General features: G+C 72.7%; 3 protein-coding genes across 4 annotated transcripts; all 3 read right to left on the bottom strand.

Annotated features, from left to right (window-relative positions):
* Positions 1–518: 518 nt before the first annotated feature.
* LOC141936315 (uncharacterized) lies at positions 519–3,955 on the bottom strand. Its single transcript, XM_074853187.1, has 5 exons — positions 3,245–3,955; positions 2,445–2,617; positions 1,504–1,644; positions 1,233–1,367; positions 519–803 (listed from the first exon to the last, which is right to left on the bottom strand). The coding sequence occupies exons 1-5, from the start codon at positions 3,772–3,774 to the stop codon at positions 736–738; spliced, it is 1,047 nt and encodes a 348-aa protein (XP_074709288.1). The 5' UTR covers positions 3,775–3,955; the 3' UTR covers positions 519–735.
* A 2,306-nt stretch (positions 3,956–6,261) lies between these two features.
* LOC141936419 (V-type proton ATPase catalytic subunit A-like) lies at positions 6,262–11,340 on the bottom strand. Of its 2 annotated transcripts, XM_074853340.1 has the most exons (14): positions 11,259–11,340; positions 11,020–11,148; positions 10,156–10,370; positions 9,899–10,036; positions 9,662–9,813; positions 8,684–8,846; positions 8,502–8,610; positions 8,010–8,132; positions 7,790–7,904; positions 7,633–7,696; positions 7,349–7,552; positions 6,781–6,875; positions 6,529–6,700; positions 6,262–6,439 (listed from the first exon to the last, which is right to left on the bottom strand). In XM_074853340.1, exons 1-14 carry the CDS (start codon positions 11,338–11,340, stop codon positions 6,347–6,349), a joined length of 1,854 nt encoding a protein of 617 aa, XP_074709441.1. In that variant the 3' UTR covers positions 6,262–6,346. The 2 variants fall into 2 exon arrangements, with proteins under 2 accessions (XP_074709441.1, XP_074709442.1); XM_074853341.1 differs by lacking the exon at positions 11,259–11,340 and having other exon boundaries at positions 8,684–8,888; positions 11,020–11,168.
* A 711-nt stretch (positions 11,341–12,051) lies between these two features.
* On the bottom strand, positions 12,052–12,830 carry PFDN2 (prefoldin subunit 2). Its single transcript, XM_074853146.1, has 4 exons — positions 12,748–12,830; positions 12,582–12,670; positions 12,378–12,501; positions 12,052–12,308 (listed from the first exon to the last, which is right to left on the bottom strand). Exons 1-4 carry the CDS (start codon positions 12,811–12,813, stop codon positions 12,135–12,137), a joined length of 453 nt encoding a protein of 150 aa, XP_074709247.1. The 5' UTR covers positions 12,814–12,830; the 3' UTR covers positions 12,052–12,134.
* Positions 12,831–12,881: the final 51 nt, after the last annotated feature.

Below are 12,881 nucleotides of genomic sequence, written 5' to 3'. Positions count from 1 at the left end.
GCGCGGCGGAGGGGCCGGTGCTGCGGCGCTGGGAGCGGGACGGGAGCGGGGGGGCGGGGCCGGGGGCGGGGCCTGCGGGGGCGGGGCCGGGCGGGGCCCGACCGGTCGGACAGGTCGGGGCAGGGGCGGGGCCGAGGGCGCGGCCTTAAAGGGGCGATGGCGCCGCCCGGGGAGCGGTGGGACCCACCCGGGGCTCCCTCGCCGCGTCAGGAGGCGGCTCCCGGTGACAACCGCGCCCCCCCCACCCCGTGGGAGCCCCCCAGTGACACCCCCAGTGCCCCTCCCAGGCCATTCCCCCTCCCCCACGGTCTCCCATTAACCCCCGTGTCCGTCTCCCCCCCCCCGCTCCCCCCAGGGTGAGACCCCACAAATGTCCCAGTTTCTGCCCAAACCCTGGGGCAGAGGGAGGGGGCGGGGCTGTGCGCTGGCACTGACACCCCCCCCCCGCCAAATTCGGGGTCCCCAAATCCCACCGGACACCACAGAGCGGCCCACGGGGGCGGGGGGGGGGTCACAGCAGTTTATTGGCACAGCGAGAGTGGGGGCTGTGGGGGGAGGGGGAAGGGGCAAACCAGGGGTGGGGGTGAGGGGGCGGGAGAGCAGCGGGAGCTCAGCCCTGCAGAGACCAGACACAACTCAGCACAGCAGTGACCTGCGCCCCGGGGTGCCCCCACCCGGCTCCTGTGGGGGAGGAGGGGGGGGGCGAGGATGGGCGCGGGGGCCCCTCGAGGCCCCTCAGGCACCCGCCACTTCGGAGCTCTCGGGAGACGGGTCCTTGGTGGCGGCACAGAGGTGGAAAAGCCCTGGGAGGGGGGAGAGGAGCCCGTGGGGCGCAGGGGCAGCTCGGAGCGGGTGTGGGGACCCTCCCTGCTGCCCCCCCACCCGTGGGTGCCCTCAGCACATGGCTGCGCCCAGCCCAGCCCGCAGAGACCGGGCCCAGCTCAGCGCAGCAGTGACCGGGCCCAGCCCAGCCTACAGAGACCGGACACAGCTCAGCACAGCAGTGACCGGGCCCAGCCCAGCCTACAGAGACCAGACACAGCTCAGCGCAGCGGTGACCGGGCCCAGCCCAGCCTGCAGAGACTGGACACAGCTCAGCGCAGCGGTGACCGGGCCCAGCCCAGCCTACAGAGCCCAGACACAGCTCAGCGCAGCAGTGACCGGGCCCAGCCCAGCCTACAGAGCCCAGACACAGCTCAGCGCAGCAGTGACCAGCCCCGCGGCGCCGTTACCTGCCGAGCCGATGAGGACGACGGCGACCCAGCCCAGGATGTAGGACCAGGAGAAGCGCCAGGCGGCGCGGGCCGGCCCCAGCAGGCTCAGCGTGCCGCCCGCGTACAGCGCCAGCCCCAGCAGCGCCAGCAGCCCTGCGGGCAGCGGGACGGGTCAGCGGCACGGGCCGGGCCGGCCTGCGAGCCCCCAGCCGGGCAGGCAGAGACCGGGCCCAGCTCAGCGCAGCAGTGACTCTCCCGCGGACGCCCCAGCCCGCCCGTCCCCACCTACCAGCCAGGAGCAGGGTGACACCGGCCACGCGGGCACGTGCCCGCCGGGCAGCGCTGGCCCCGACGGAGAAGCCCAGGGCGAGGCCAGCGGCGGCGGTGAACACCGAGAGCAGCATCAGCACCCGCGTGGCCTCCCATAGGGCTGGGGGGGGGACACACACGAGGGTTTTGGGGACACTTGGGGGACACGGGACCCCCAGCACACCCAGGGCACTGCCCCCACACTCTGCCCGCAGAGACCGGGCACAGCTCAGTGCAGTGATGCCCCCCCCGGCCCCTCCCTGCAGAGACCAGACACAGCTCAGTGCAGTGATGCCCCCCCAGCCCCTCCCCGCAGAGACCAGACACAGCTCAGTGCAGTGATGCCCCCCCAGCCCCTCCCTGCAGAGACCAGACACAGCTCAGTGCAGTGATGCCCCCCCCCGCAGAGACCAGACACAGCTCAGTGCAGTGATGACCCCCCGGCCCCTCCCTGCAGAGACCAGACACAGCTCAGTGCAGTGATGCCCCCCCAGCCCCTCCCTGCAGAGACCAGACACAGCTCAGTGCAGTGATGCCCCCCCCGGCCCCTCCCCGCAGAGACCAGACACAGCTCAGTGCAGTGATGACCCCCCGGCCCCTCCCTGCAGAGACCAGACACAGCTCAGTGCAGTGATGCCCCCCCCAGCCCCTCCCTGCAGAGACCAGACACAGCTCAGTGCAGTGATGCCCCCCCCGGCCCCTCCCCGCAGAGACCAGACACAGCTCAGTGCAGTGATGACCCCCCGGCCCCTCCCTGCAGAGACCAGACACAGCTCAGTGCAGTGATGCCCCCCCGGCCCCTCCCTGCAGAGACCGGGCACAGCTCAGTGCAGTGATGCCCCCCCGGCCCCTCCCTGCAGAGACCGGACCCAGCTCAGTGCAGTGATGCCCCCCCCCGGCCCCTCCCCCAGCGGTGCCTACCCGGGGTGCCGGGGTGGGGGTGGCACTGTCCCCCCACGCAGACGCGCCACAGCCCGAGGCTGCCGGTGCCGCCGGGCCCCCGGCGCTGCAGCCAGAAGTCGGTGGCCGTGGCGGCCAGCAGCAGGCCCAGGCCACTGGCCCCGCACAGCAGCCCCCCGCCCGCCGGCATCCCCCTGCGCGGGGGGGCGGGAGGACAATCCTGGGGACATCGCAGGACAGGGGGACCCGGGGGGGGGGCGGCAGCAGTGGACGCAGGGGACACCCCTGGGGACATCTCTGGGGGATGCGGGGGGACCCGGGGGGGCATCTCCGGGGGATGTTGGGGACAGCCGTGGGGACATCTCTGGGGGTAGGGGGGTACCGGGGGGGGCAGCAGCAGGGGACAACCTTGGGGACATCTCGGGGGGACATGGGACGCGGGGGGGGCGGCATCAGGGGACACAGGGGACAATCCTGGGGACATCTCTGGGGGACGCGGGGGCACCCGGGGGGGGGCATCTCCCGGGGACACAGGGGACATCTCCGGGGGTAGGTGGGTACCCAGGGGGGTGGCATCTCCCGGGGACACCCGCGGGGACATCTCTGGGGGACCCGGGGGGGGTGGCAACTCCCGGGGACGCAGGGGACACCCGTGGGGACATCTGCGGGGGCTGTCAGGTGGCATCTGAAGGATATGGGGGTACCCGGGGGGGGGGCACCTCGGGGGACACCGCGGGGGGACCCAGGGGTGGCACCTTGGGGAGGCGGGTGGGGACACTGGGGACAGACCCCCCCCGGCACCCCCCCCCCCGGCCACTCACCCGCCTTCAGCACCGGCCAGCTGGGTGCCCCATGGCCGCCTGTCCCTGTCCCTCTGTCCCTCCGTCCCGCCGGGGGGGGCGGGGGGCCCCGGGCGCACGTGGCGCTGCCATTGTTGGGGACACAATGCGGGGAAGGCTCTGGGTGCTGCCACCCGCCTGCTGACGCGGCGAAAGCTGGTCCCCGCCGGTGTCCCCGCGGGGTGACACTGGGAGGAGGGGGGGGGACACACACAAGGGACACAGCCCGGGCCCCAGCCTGGGGGACAGCGGGTGCTGTCACCTCGGGCAGGACCAGTCCCGGGGCTGGGGACCCGACACTGGGGACTTGGGGACACTGGGGACACTGGGGGTACTGGGAACAGGGGCACTGGGGACACTGGGGGTACTGGGGGTACTGGGAACGGGGGCACTGGGGACACTGGGGACACTGTGGACTTGGGAGACACTGGGGACACTGGGGGCACTGGGAACGGGGGCACTGGGGACACTGGGGACACTGGGGACACTGAGAACAGAGGCACTGGGCACATGGGGGACACTGGGGACACTGGGGGACATGGGGGTGTGGGGTCAGTCCCCAGGGGTGGCCAAGGATGTCGCTGTCCCCTGGTGCCACCATCGGGGGGGCACAGGTGGGGGGGTCACACATGTCGCACACGCGTGTGCCCGGTCAGGCAGGAACACACAACCCGTGTGCACACGCTGCCACAGGGCCCGGCACCTCCTGCACCCCCCAGCACCCCCCACCTCTGCACCCTCGTGTGCACCCTCGTGCGCACCCCCCCCACGTGTGCACACCCCTCCCACGCACCCCCCATGCGCCCTCCCACACACACTCACACTCACAGACACACTCTCACATTCACACTCACACTCACACACACTCACTCACTCACACACACACACTCACACTCACACTCACTCACACTCACACACACACACTCACACTCACACTCACACACACTCACTCACACTCACTCACACACACTCACACTCACTCACACTCACACTCCCCAGGTCACAGCCCGTGGGCCGGCGGCAGCAGGAGGAAGAGGAGCAGGAGGAGGCCGAGGCTGAAGCCGCCGCGGGGGGGGGGCCCCGGAGCAGGGGGGGCTGCAGGAGGCACCTGTGCGGGGGGGGGGGGGGCAGGAGGAAACCCCTCAGGGGCCGCCCATGACCCCCCCAGCCCCGACACCATGGTGAGGGGCCCCCGCTGCCCCCCACACACCCCCCCCAGCCCCGACCCCAGGGCGAGGGGCCCCCGCTGCCCCCCCCAGCCCCCCGCCCCGCTCACCGCCCAGGCGCAGGCTCACTCGCCCGCAGGCGCAGTCGCCCTCGCCCAGCAGCAGACACGTGTAGGTGCCGGCGTCGTCGGGGCGCAGGTGCCGCAGCAGCAGCCGCCCCCCCGGGGGGCCGGGGGGGGCCCCCAGCGCCGCGCGGCCGCCGTAGGTCGGGTCACAGCGGGCGCGGCCGCGGCTGCGGCTGCAGACGGTGACCCCGGGGCCCGCGGGGTCCCCCCAGAAGTGCCAGTGCTCGGCCAGCAGCCGGCCCAGGGGGGCCCCCGCCGCGGGGCACCCCAGGGTGACGCTGGCCCCCAGCGTGGCGTTGGCCCACGCCTGGCCCCGGTGGGGGCTGTGGCACAACTCGCAGCCCCCCGAGGGGTCCCCGCGGCCCGCGGACGGCTCGGCTGGGGACAACGGGGACCGTCACCAGCGCTGGCGGTACGGGGGGGCGGGGGGGACACACGCTCTGGGGCTGTCACGGTCCCCCACGGCCACGGGGGACGCTGCTGGGGGACCCTGGGGACTGTCACCGTCCCCCGGCGGGGCCATGGCGGGGACCCGCCGCTGTGGGACACTCGGGGACCGCGGGACTCGGGGACAGGGACATCTCCTCCCCCAGCCCCCCCGCACCCCCTGCACCCCACTGCACCCGCAGCCCCCCCGGACCCCTGGGACCCACCAGCACCCCCCGGACCTCCTGCAGCCCCCCCCCCCCCCCAGCCCCCCCCTCCACATCCTGGACCGCCTGAACCCTCTTGGAGCAGCCCCCCCCCGGACCCCTTACACCCCCCCCCGGACCTCGCAGCCCCCCCAGCACCCCCCGGACCTCCTACTCCCCCCTGCACCCTGCAGCCCCCCAGAGCCCCCCCCGGACCCCTTGGACACCCCTCCAGCACCCCCTGCACCCCCGTTCCCTCCGCACCCCCCCACCTCCTCGCACTCTCTGCACCCCCCCAGCACCCTCTGCGACCCCCCCGCCGCCCCCCCCCCCCCGCCCCCCGAGCGGGACCCACCGGGGGGCAGCAGGGGCAGCAGCAGCAGCACCCACATCTCCGGGCGGTGGCTGCGACGGGGCGGGACGGGGCGGGGGCCGGGGCGGGCGGGGGCGGCACCGAGGGCGGGGGACACACACACACACTCACGACACCGGACCCCCCCCTCCGGGGCTGGCGGGGTCACCCCGGGGTCGCCCGTCGCCCCCGGGGCGACGGGCGACCCCGGGGTGACCCCGCCAGCCCCGGAGGGGGGGGGGGGTTGTGTCAAATAGGGCCCCCCCCCCAAAGAGGGACGGATCCAGCCACGTGGCGGGAGGAGCCTTCCCGGTATCCGCCTTGGTGGCCCCCAAATGCACCCGCAGCCCCCGCAGCGTGTCCCCCCCCCACCCCGTTGCCCCCAAGTCCCGGTGTTGTCACCTCCCTTGTCACGGCAGTTCTGGCCCCGGCGGGGGGGGTGGGGTGGGTGTCATTGTCACCCCCGTGTCCCACCACCGCAGCCCCCCCCCCATGTGCACTGAATCCACCGGGGCTCAGCGTGGAGAACTTCGGGCTGGGGCGCGGCTGGACCCCAAAACCACCAGGTTGACCCCCAAAATCCTCGCAGCCCCCCCCCCGCCACTTCTGTCCCTTCTCCTTCCCAGGCTGGAGCAGGAAAGGGACCCCCCCGGTGAGGGGAGGGGGGGGGGGGGGGGACCGGATGCTCCCACCCACCGCAGGGAAACCACACCTGGAGGCTGAGCACCACCTCGGGCCCTTTATTGGGGGGGGGGGGGGAAGCCCCGGGGTGACCCCTCCACCCCCCCTCCCCTTTTCCTGCCCCCCCCTCAGTCCTCCAGGTTGCGGAAAGCCGCCTGCATCTCCTCGCCGAGCTGGGCGAAGGCTGCCGTGATGTTGGCTTCGCCGTCCTTCACCGGGTCCTGGGGACAGGCGGGACACGGCGGCATCACCCCCTGCACCCCCCCAAAGGGGTCACATCCCCCCCTCCCACCCCCCTCCCGACGCCCACCTTGAACTTCATGGCGCTCAGCTTGTAGAGGATGTCCCCCAGGCTCTCGCGGATGGTGGCCCAGGTGACGCGGCGCTCGCCCGGCGCGGTGGCCTCCACGGCGTGTCGCGCCAGCTCGTAGAAGGTGACCATGTTGTGCAGCATCCCCACCGTCTTGTAGAAGGGGCAGAACCTGGGGAGGGGGTGGCGGGGGGGGGGGGGTGTCAGGGCTGGGGCTGGGGGGCCGGGGGGCTGCGGGGGGGCGGGGGGTACCTGTCGTAGGAGGAGTAGCCGTTCTGCTGGAGGAAATCGTCCTTGAGGAGCTTCGCCACCTCCAGTGTCACCTTGTCGGCCTCAGCGAGGGACGCCTGCAGGGGGACGGGGCTGGGGTGTCCTGATCCCCATCCCATCCCCTCCCGTCCCACCCCACCCCATCCCATCCCATCCCCTCCCGTCCCACCCCATCCCATCCCATCCCATCCCATCCCACCCCATCCCATCCCATCCCCTCCCGTCCCACCCCATCCCATCCCATCCCCTCCCGTCCCACCCCATCCCACCCCATCCCATCCCATCCCATCCCATCCCATCCCATCCCATCCCATCCCATCCCATCCCCTCCCGTCCCACCCCATCCCACCCCATCCCATCCCATCCCATCCCATCCCATCCTATCCCCTCCCACCCCATCCCATCCCATCCCACCCCATCCCTGTCCCCATCCCATCCCATCCCACCCCATCCCATCCCATCCCATCCCATCCCACCCCATCCCTGTCCCCATCCCATCCCTGTCCCCATCCCCTCCCATCCCATGACATCCCATAATATCCCATCCCACCTTTCCGACCAGCTGCACGATCTCCGCCAGCTCCTCCTCCTCCTGCAGGATCTCCCTGGCGCGGCGGCGCAGGGCGGGGAACTCGGGGTGCAGCCCCTCGTAGTGGGGCTCCAGCGCCCGCAGGTACCGGCTGTAGCTGATGAGCCAGTTCACCGAGGGGAAGTGCTTGCGCTGCGCCAGCTTCTTGTCCAGCCCCCAGAACACCTGGGGGGGCGCAGCACGGCGGGGGGGTCGGGGGGGGGCCGCGCCGGGAGAAGGGGGGTCCCCGCTGCGCCCCCGCTCACCTGCACGATGCCCAGCGTGGCCGAGGTGACGGGGTCCGAGAAGTCCCCTCCCGGCGGGGACACGCTGCGGGGGACAGCGGGCGGGGGGGGGTTTGCCAGGGCGGGGGGTGTGGTGTCCCCCCCCTCAACCTCCCGCCGCGACCCCCCCCGCACTCACGCGCCCACGATGCTGACGCTGCCCTCGCGCGCGGGGGACCCCAGGCAGCGCGCTCGCCCCGCGCGCTCGTAGAAGGAGGCCAAGCGAGCGCCCAGGTACGCCGGGTAGCCGCTGTCTGCGGGGGAGCGCGGCGTCACCGGGGCGGCCGGAGCCCCTCACCGCCGCCTCGGGGCTGGCGGAGGGGCGAGGGGCTCCCCCCCCCCCAAACCCCGGTGCTCACCCGCCGGCATCTCGGCCAAGCGCCCCGAGATCTCGCGCAGCGCCTCGGCCCAGCGGGAGGTGGAGTCGGCCATCATGCTGACGTGCTGGCCCATGTCACGGAAGTACTCGGCCAGCGTGATGCCTGCGCCGGCGGCATGTGGCTCGCACGCGCCTCGCACGCTCGAGGCGGCCCTCGTGTGCCCGACGCCCTCCTCACACACCCAAGGCGGCCCTCGTGCGCCCAACACCATCCTTGCACGCTCAACGTGGCCCTCGTGTGCCCGGTGCCATCCTTGCACGCTCAAGGTGGCCCTTGCATGCTTGAGGTGGCCCTCGTGTGCCCGGCACCACCCTCGCACACTCAACGTGGCCCTCGTGTGCTCGGTGCCATCCTTGCGTGCTCGGCGCACGCTCCGGTGAGCCTCTGGCCGCGTGGCTGCGCACAAGCGGCCTCGTGGTGCGTGTGTGTCCCCCCCCCGTCCCCCCCCCGCCGCGGCGGTCCCCGGCCCACCGGTGTAGATGGAGGCTTCGCGGGCGGCCACCGGCATGTTGGAGGTGTTGGCCACCAGCGTCGTGCGCTTCATGATGGTCTCCGTCCTGCCGTCCACCTCCATGGTGAGCTGGGGACAGCGGCACCGTCACCGCCCCGCCCCCGGCCCCGCGGCCCCCCCGCCGCCGCGGCCCCGTGCCCACCTCGGGGAAGTCCCGCAGGACCTCGGACATCTCGTTGCCCCGCTCGCCGCAGCCCACGTAGACGATGACGTCGCTGTTGGAGAACTTGGACAGGGACTGGGAGATGACGGTTTTGCCGCAGCCGAAGGCGCCCGGGATGGCCGTGGTGCCACCCTGCACGCACCTGGGGACGGGGACGCGTGGGGACGGCCGGGAGCGGTGGCTGCTGAGGGGAGACCACCCCCACGCCACCCCGCTACAGCCCCGTGGAGGTGGGAGGGACCCCCCGTCCCTGTCACCGTCCCTTGTCCCTCCTGGGGACTGGCTGGAGGGTGTGTGACCCCCCAGTGTCACCCACCAGCCCCCCCACTGGCGGGACTGTCCCTGTCCTTGTCCCTTATTGCCACCTCCAGCCCATCCCCACTTCCATCCCTGTCCCACACTGCCATCCCCTGTCCCCATCCCTGTCCCCAACCCCATCCCTCTTCCCAACTTGTCGCTGTCCCCAACTCCATCCCTGTCCCTGTTCCCCATGTCTGTCCCCATCTCTGTCCCTGTCCCCAGACTCGTCTCTGTCCATTCCCCATCCCCATCCCTGTCCCCATCCCCTCTCTGTCCCCTGTCCCCATCTCCAGCCCTATCCCTGTCCCCATCCCTGTCCCCATTCCCTCTCCTGTCCCCCATTCCCATCCCTGTCCCCTGTCCCCCTCCCCAGCTCTATCTCTGTCCCCTCCCCTGTCCCCTGTCCCCATCTCCAGCCCTATCCTTGTCCCCATCCCTGTCCCCATCCCCTCTCCATCCCCTTCCCCATCTCCAGCCCTATCCTTGTCCCCACCCCTGTCCCCATCCCGCATCCCTGTCCCCATCCCTGTCCCCATCCCACATCCCTGTCCCCATCCCACATCCCTGTCCCCATCCCTGTCGCCATCCCCTCCCCTGTCCCCCGTGCCCCTGCCCAGCCCTATCTCCGTCCCCTGTCCCCATGTCCCCCGGCCCTACGGGAACAGGGCGTCCAGCACGCGCTGCCCCGTCAGCAGCGGGTGATTCGCCGGCAGCTTCTCGGCCACGGGCCGGGTCTGTCTCACGGGCCAGACCTGCAGCATGGGGAGCTGCTCCGCGCTGCCCTGGAACTCCAGCTCCAGCACCACGTCCTGCGGGGACGGGAGGGACGGGCAGCGGGGACCGGGGACCCCGACACCCGCCGCGTGTCACCCGCTGCCCGTCACCCGCCCTCACCGAGACGCTGTAGTGCCCGGGGGGGGCGATGTAGGTGACGGTGCCCCGGCTGCGGGGTGGCACCATGATCTTGTGCTGGATGAGCGAGTTCTCGGCCACCGTCCCATAAATGTCACCGCCCGTGACGTGGCTCCCGACCTGGCGGGGGGTGGCCGTGAGGACGTGGGACCCCAACGGGCCGCGTCCCCTCCGGGGGTGCTGGGGCAAGGGGCGTCCCCACGTCCCCGCGTCCCCAGGGGACACACGGGGACACGCACCCGGACGTCCTTGCTGGGGACGAAGTCCCAGGTGAGGTGTCGGGGCAGCGCGGGGACGTTGGTGCCCCGCGGGATGTAGATGCTGCGCGTGAGCTGGGCGATGTCCCGCAGCGGCCGCTGGATCCCGTCGAAGATGGAGCCCAGGATGCCGGGGCCCAGCTCCACCGAGAGCGGCTTCCCCGTGCGCAGCACCGGGTCCCCCACCCGCACCCCCGCTGCCCCCGCGCTCAGGAAAGGCCAACGGCGAGATGGGGACAGGGGCGGGACGGGGGGGACCAGGGGGGTGGGAAAAGGAGGGGGAGGACAGGGCAGGATGGGGGGGACAGAGGGAACAGGACAGGGGGACAGGGCAGGATGGGGGGGACAGGGAGGGGACAGGGGGGCTGGGGGGGACAGGGGGAACAGGACAGGGGGACAGGGCAGGATGGGGGGGACAGGAAGGGGACAGGGGGGCTGGGGGGGACAGGGGGAACAGGACAGGGGGACAGGGCAGGATGGGGGCAAGAGGGAGGGGACAGGGGGACAAAGGGGTGGGGGGGAGCTGGGGCAGAAAATGGGGGGACAGGGAAGGGACAGGATAGGATGGGGGGGGCAGGGGAAGGTGGGGAGTGGGACAGGGGGGACAGGACAAGGGGACAGCAGACAATGGCAGGGACCCGGAGGGACGGGGAGGGGACAGGGGGAGGACAGGGGAGGATGAGGGGACAGAGAAGGGACGGGAGGGACAGGGAGGGGGGACAGGAGAAGGCGGTGGGGGACAAGACAGGACAGGGGGGACAGGGGGGGACGGAGAAGTGCGGGGGTGCTGGGGAGGGGCCGGGGGAGGGCGGCGGGGTGGGGAGGGGCCGTGGGGCCGGAGGATACAGGTCTCCTCGTAGACCTGGAGCGTGGCCATGTCCCCCTCCAGCCGGATGATCTCCCCCACCAGCTCCGCGTGTCCCACGCGCACCAGCTCGTACATGGCCGCCCCCGCCATGCGCGTGGCCGTCACCACTGCGGGGACACGCCGCCGTCACCCCCACCGCGGCCACCGCCCCCCGCAGCTCCCCCGTCCCCCCCCCCCCCCCCCCCATTTTGGGTCCCCGTGTCCCCGCCGGCGGTACCGGGCCCCGAGACGCCGTGGACGGAGCCCAACAGACTCTCCCGCTCGGCCTCCGCCAGCCGCGGCCCCGCGGGTCCCTCCATGGCGTCCCCCCGCCAGCACCGGCGTCACCGGCGTTATATGGGGCCGGCGGCCGCGGGGAACCGGCCGGGCCCGGTGGCGGGTGACGCCGCGGGCGGGGGTTGTGTACAGTCAACAACAGCCACGGCCCCTCCTGTCCCCGTCCCACCCCGGGGTGCCACACGCCAGCACGCGCCGGCACGCGCCGGCCTCGCTCAGGGTGACGGTGTCACCCTCCCGCCCCGGTGACACCCCGTCCTGTCCCCTCCTGGTGCGTGTCCCTGTCCCCTGCCCCCCGGTTTTTGGGGTGTCCGCAGCCCCCAGCAGCACACGCGTGTGCACGCCCCCCCCCGGCACCCACCGCCCCGACCCCGGGGTCCCCCCAGCAGCATTTCAAGCACTCGGGGGGGTGTTTCTCCCCCCCCCCACGAGGCCAGTGTGCGCTGTGACCTCACGGGTGACAACGGGGTGACAGAGGGGGACCAGGGCCACCCCTGGGGAAGCGCCACGGAGCATTTTAGTGGCCAGAGCAAGAAAACAGTGGCCGAAGGTGCCACCCCTGCCCCCCCCCCCCCAAAGTGCCACCTCCCCCTGAGACAGGGGGGCCGGTGACACGGGGTCACCCTGTGGCCAGCCCAGCGGGGGGGGGGTCTGGGCCTGTCCTGGCCTCCCCCGGAGCTGCCCCCCCCGTGTCCCCCCCCGCAGCCCGGGAAGCCGCAGCCGCCCTCAGCGCCCACAGGAAAAAAAAACACATTTATTTAACAAAAAACACGACTCGAATAACACTAAATAACAAGGGGGGGGTGCGGGGGGGCAGCTAGGAGACCAGGACGCCGGCAGAGCCGCCCTTGGCGCCCTCGGCGCCCTCCTTGGGGGGCTGCTTGGGGTCGTCCTCCCCCACCAGGCGGATGTTGTGCTTCTCGCGGAACTCGTTCAGCTCCCGGCCCTTCGCCTGCAGCTGCTGGTTCAGCGTCTCGATGATTTTGCTGATCTGCGGGGAAACCAACAAAATAAACGCGAGGGAAGCGGGGCCGGGGGCGGCAGCGGGGCCCCCCCTCACCTGCTCCCGGTTGCCCTCCAGCGCCGGCAGCACCTCCTTCACCGTCCGCTCCACCAGGACGCCGCCCACCATGCGGTAGCAGCGCCGCGTGGGGTCCACGTCCCGCAGCGTCTCGATCACCAGGCTGGGGGGAGGAGGAGGAGGAGGAGGGTGAGGCAGCGAAGGCCCCCGCGGCCCTGACCGCCCCCCACCCCCCAGTCCCACCTGTGCTCGTTCAGCTCCAGCTCCAGCTCCGCCGCCTTCGAGGCGAGGCCGCGCTGCTCCTGCCGCAGCCGGTTGAACCGCGCCACCACCTGCGGGGACACGGACGGTGACGGGGCTGCGACCCCCCGCGGTGGCCGAGGCCCTCCCGCCGCCCCCCGGCCCGGACCTGCTCCGCCGTCAGCGCCTTCCCCCCGGGCACGGCCGCCGGCCGCCCCTTCGCGCTATCCGCCATCTTCGCCCCCCCCGCCCCTGCCCCGCGCCGCGGGGTCACGCCCCTTCCGGTGCAGACCGGAAGTGGGG

The sequence above is a fragment of the Strix uralensis genome, chromosome 32 (assembly GCF_047716275.1).
Source record: "Strix uralensis isolate ZFMK-TIS-50842 chromosome 32, bStrUra1, whole genome shotgun sequence".
Lineage (NCBI taxonomy): Eukaryota > Metazoa > Chordata > Aves > Strigiformes > Strigidae > Strix > Strix uralensis.
The sequence above is the reverse complement of the archived record's forward strand: the minus strand, read 5'-3'. Positions and strand labels throughout refer to the sequence as shown.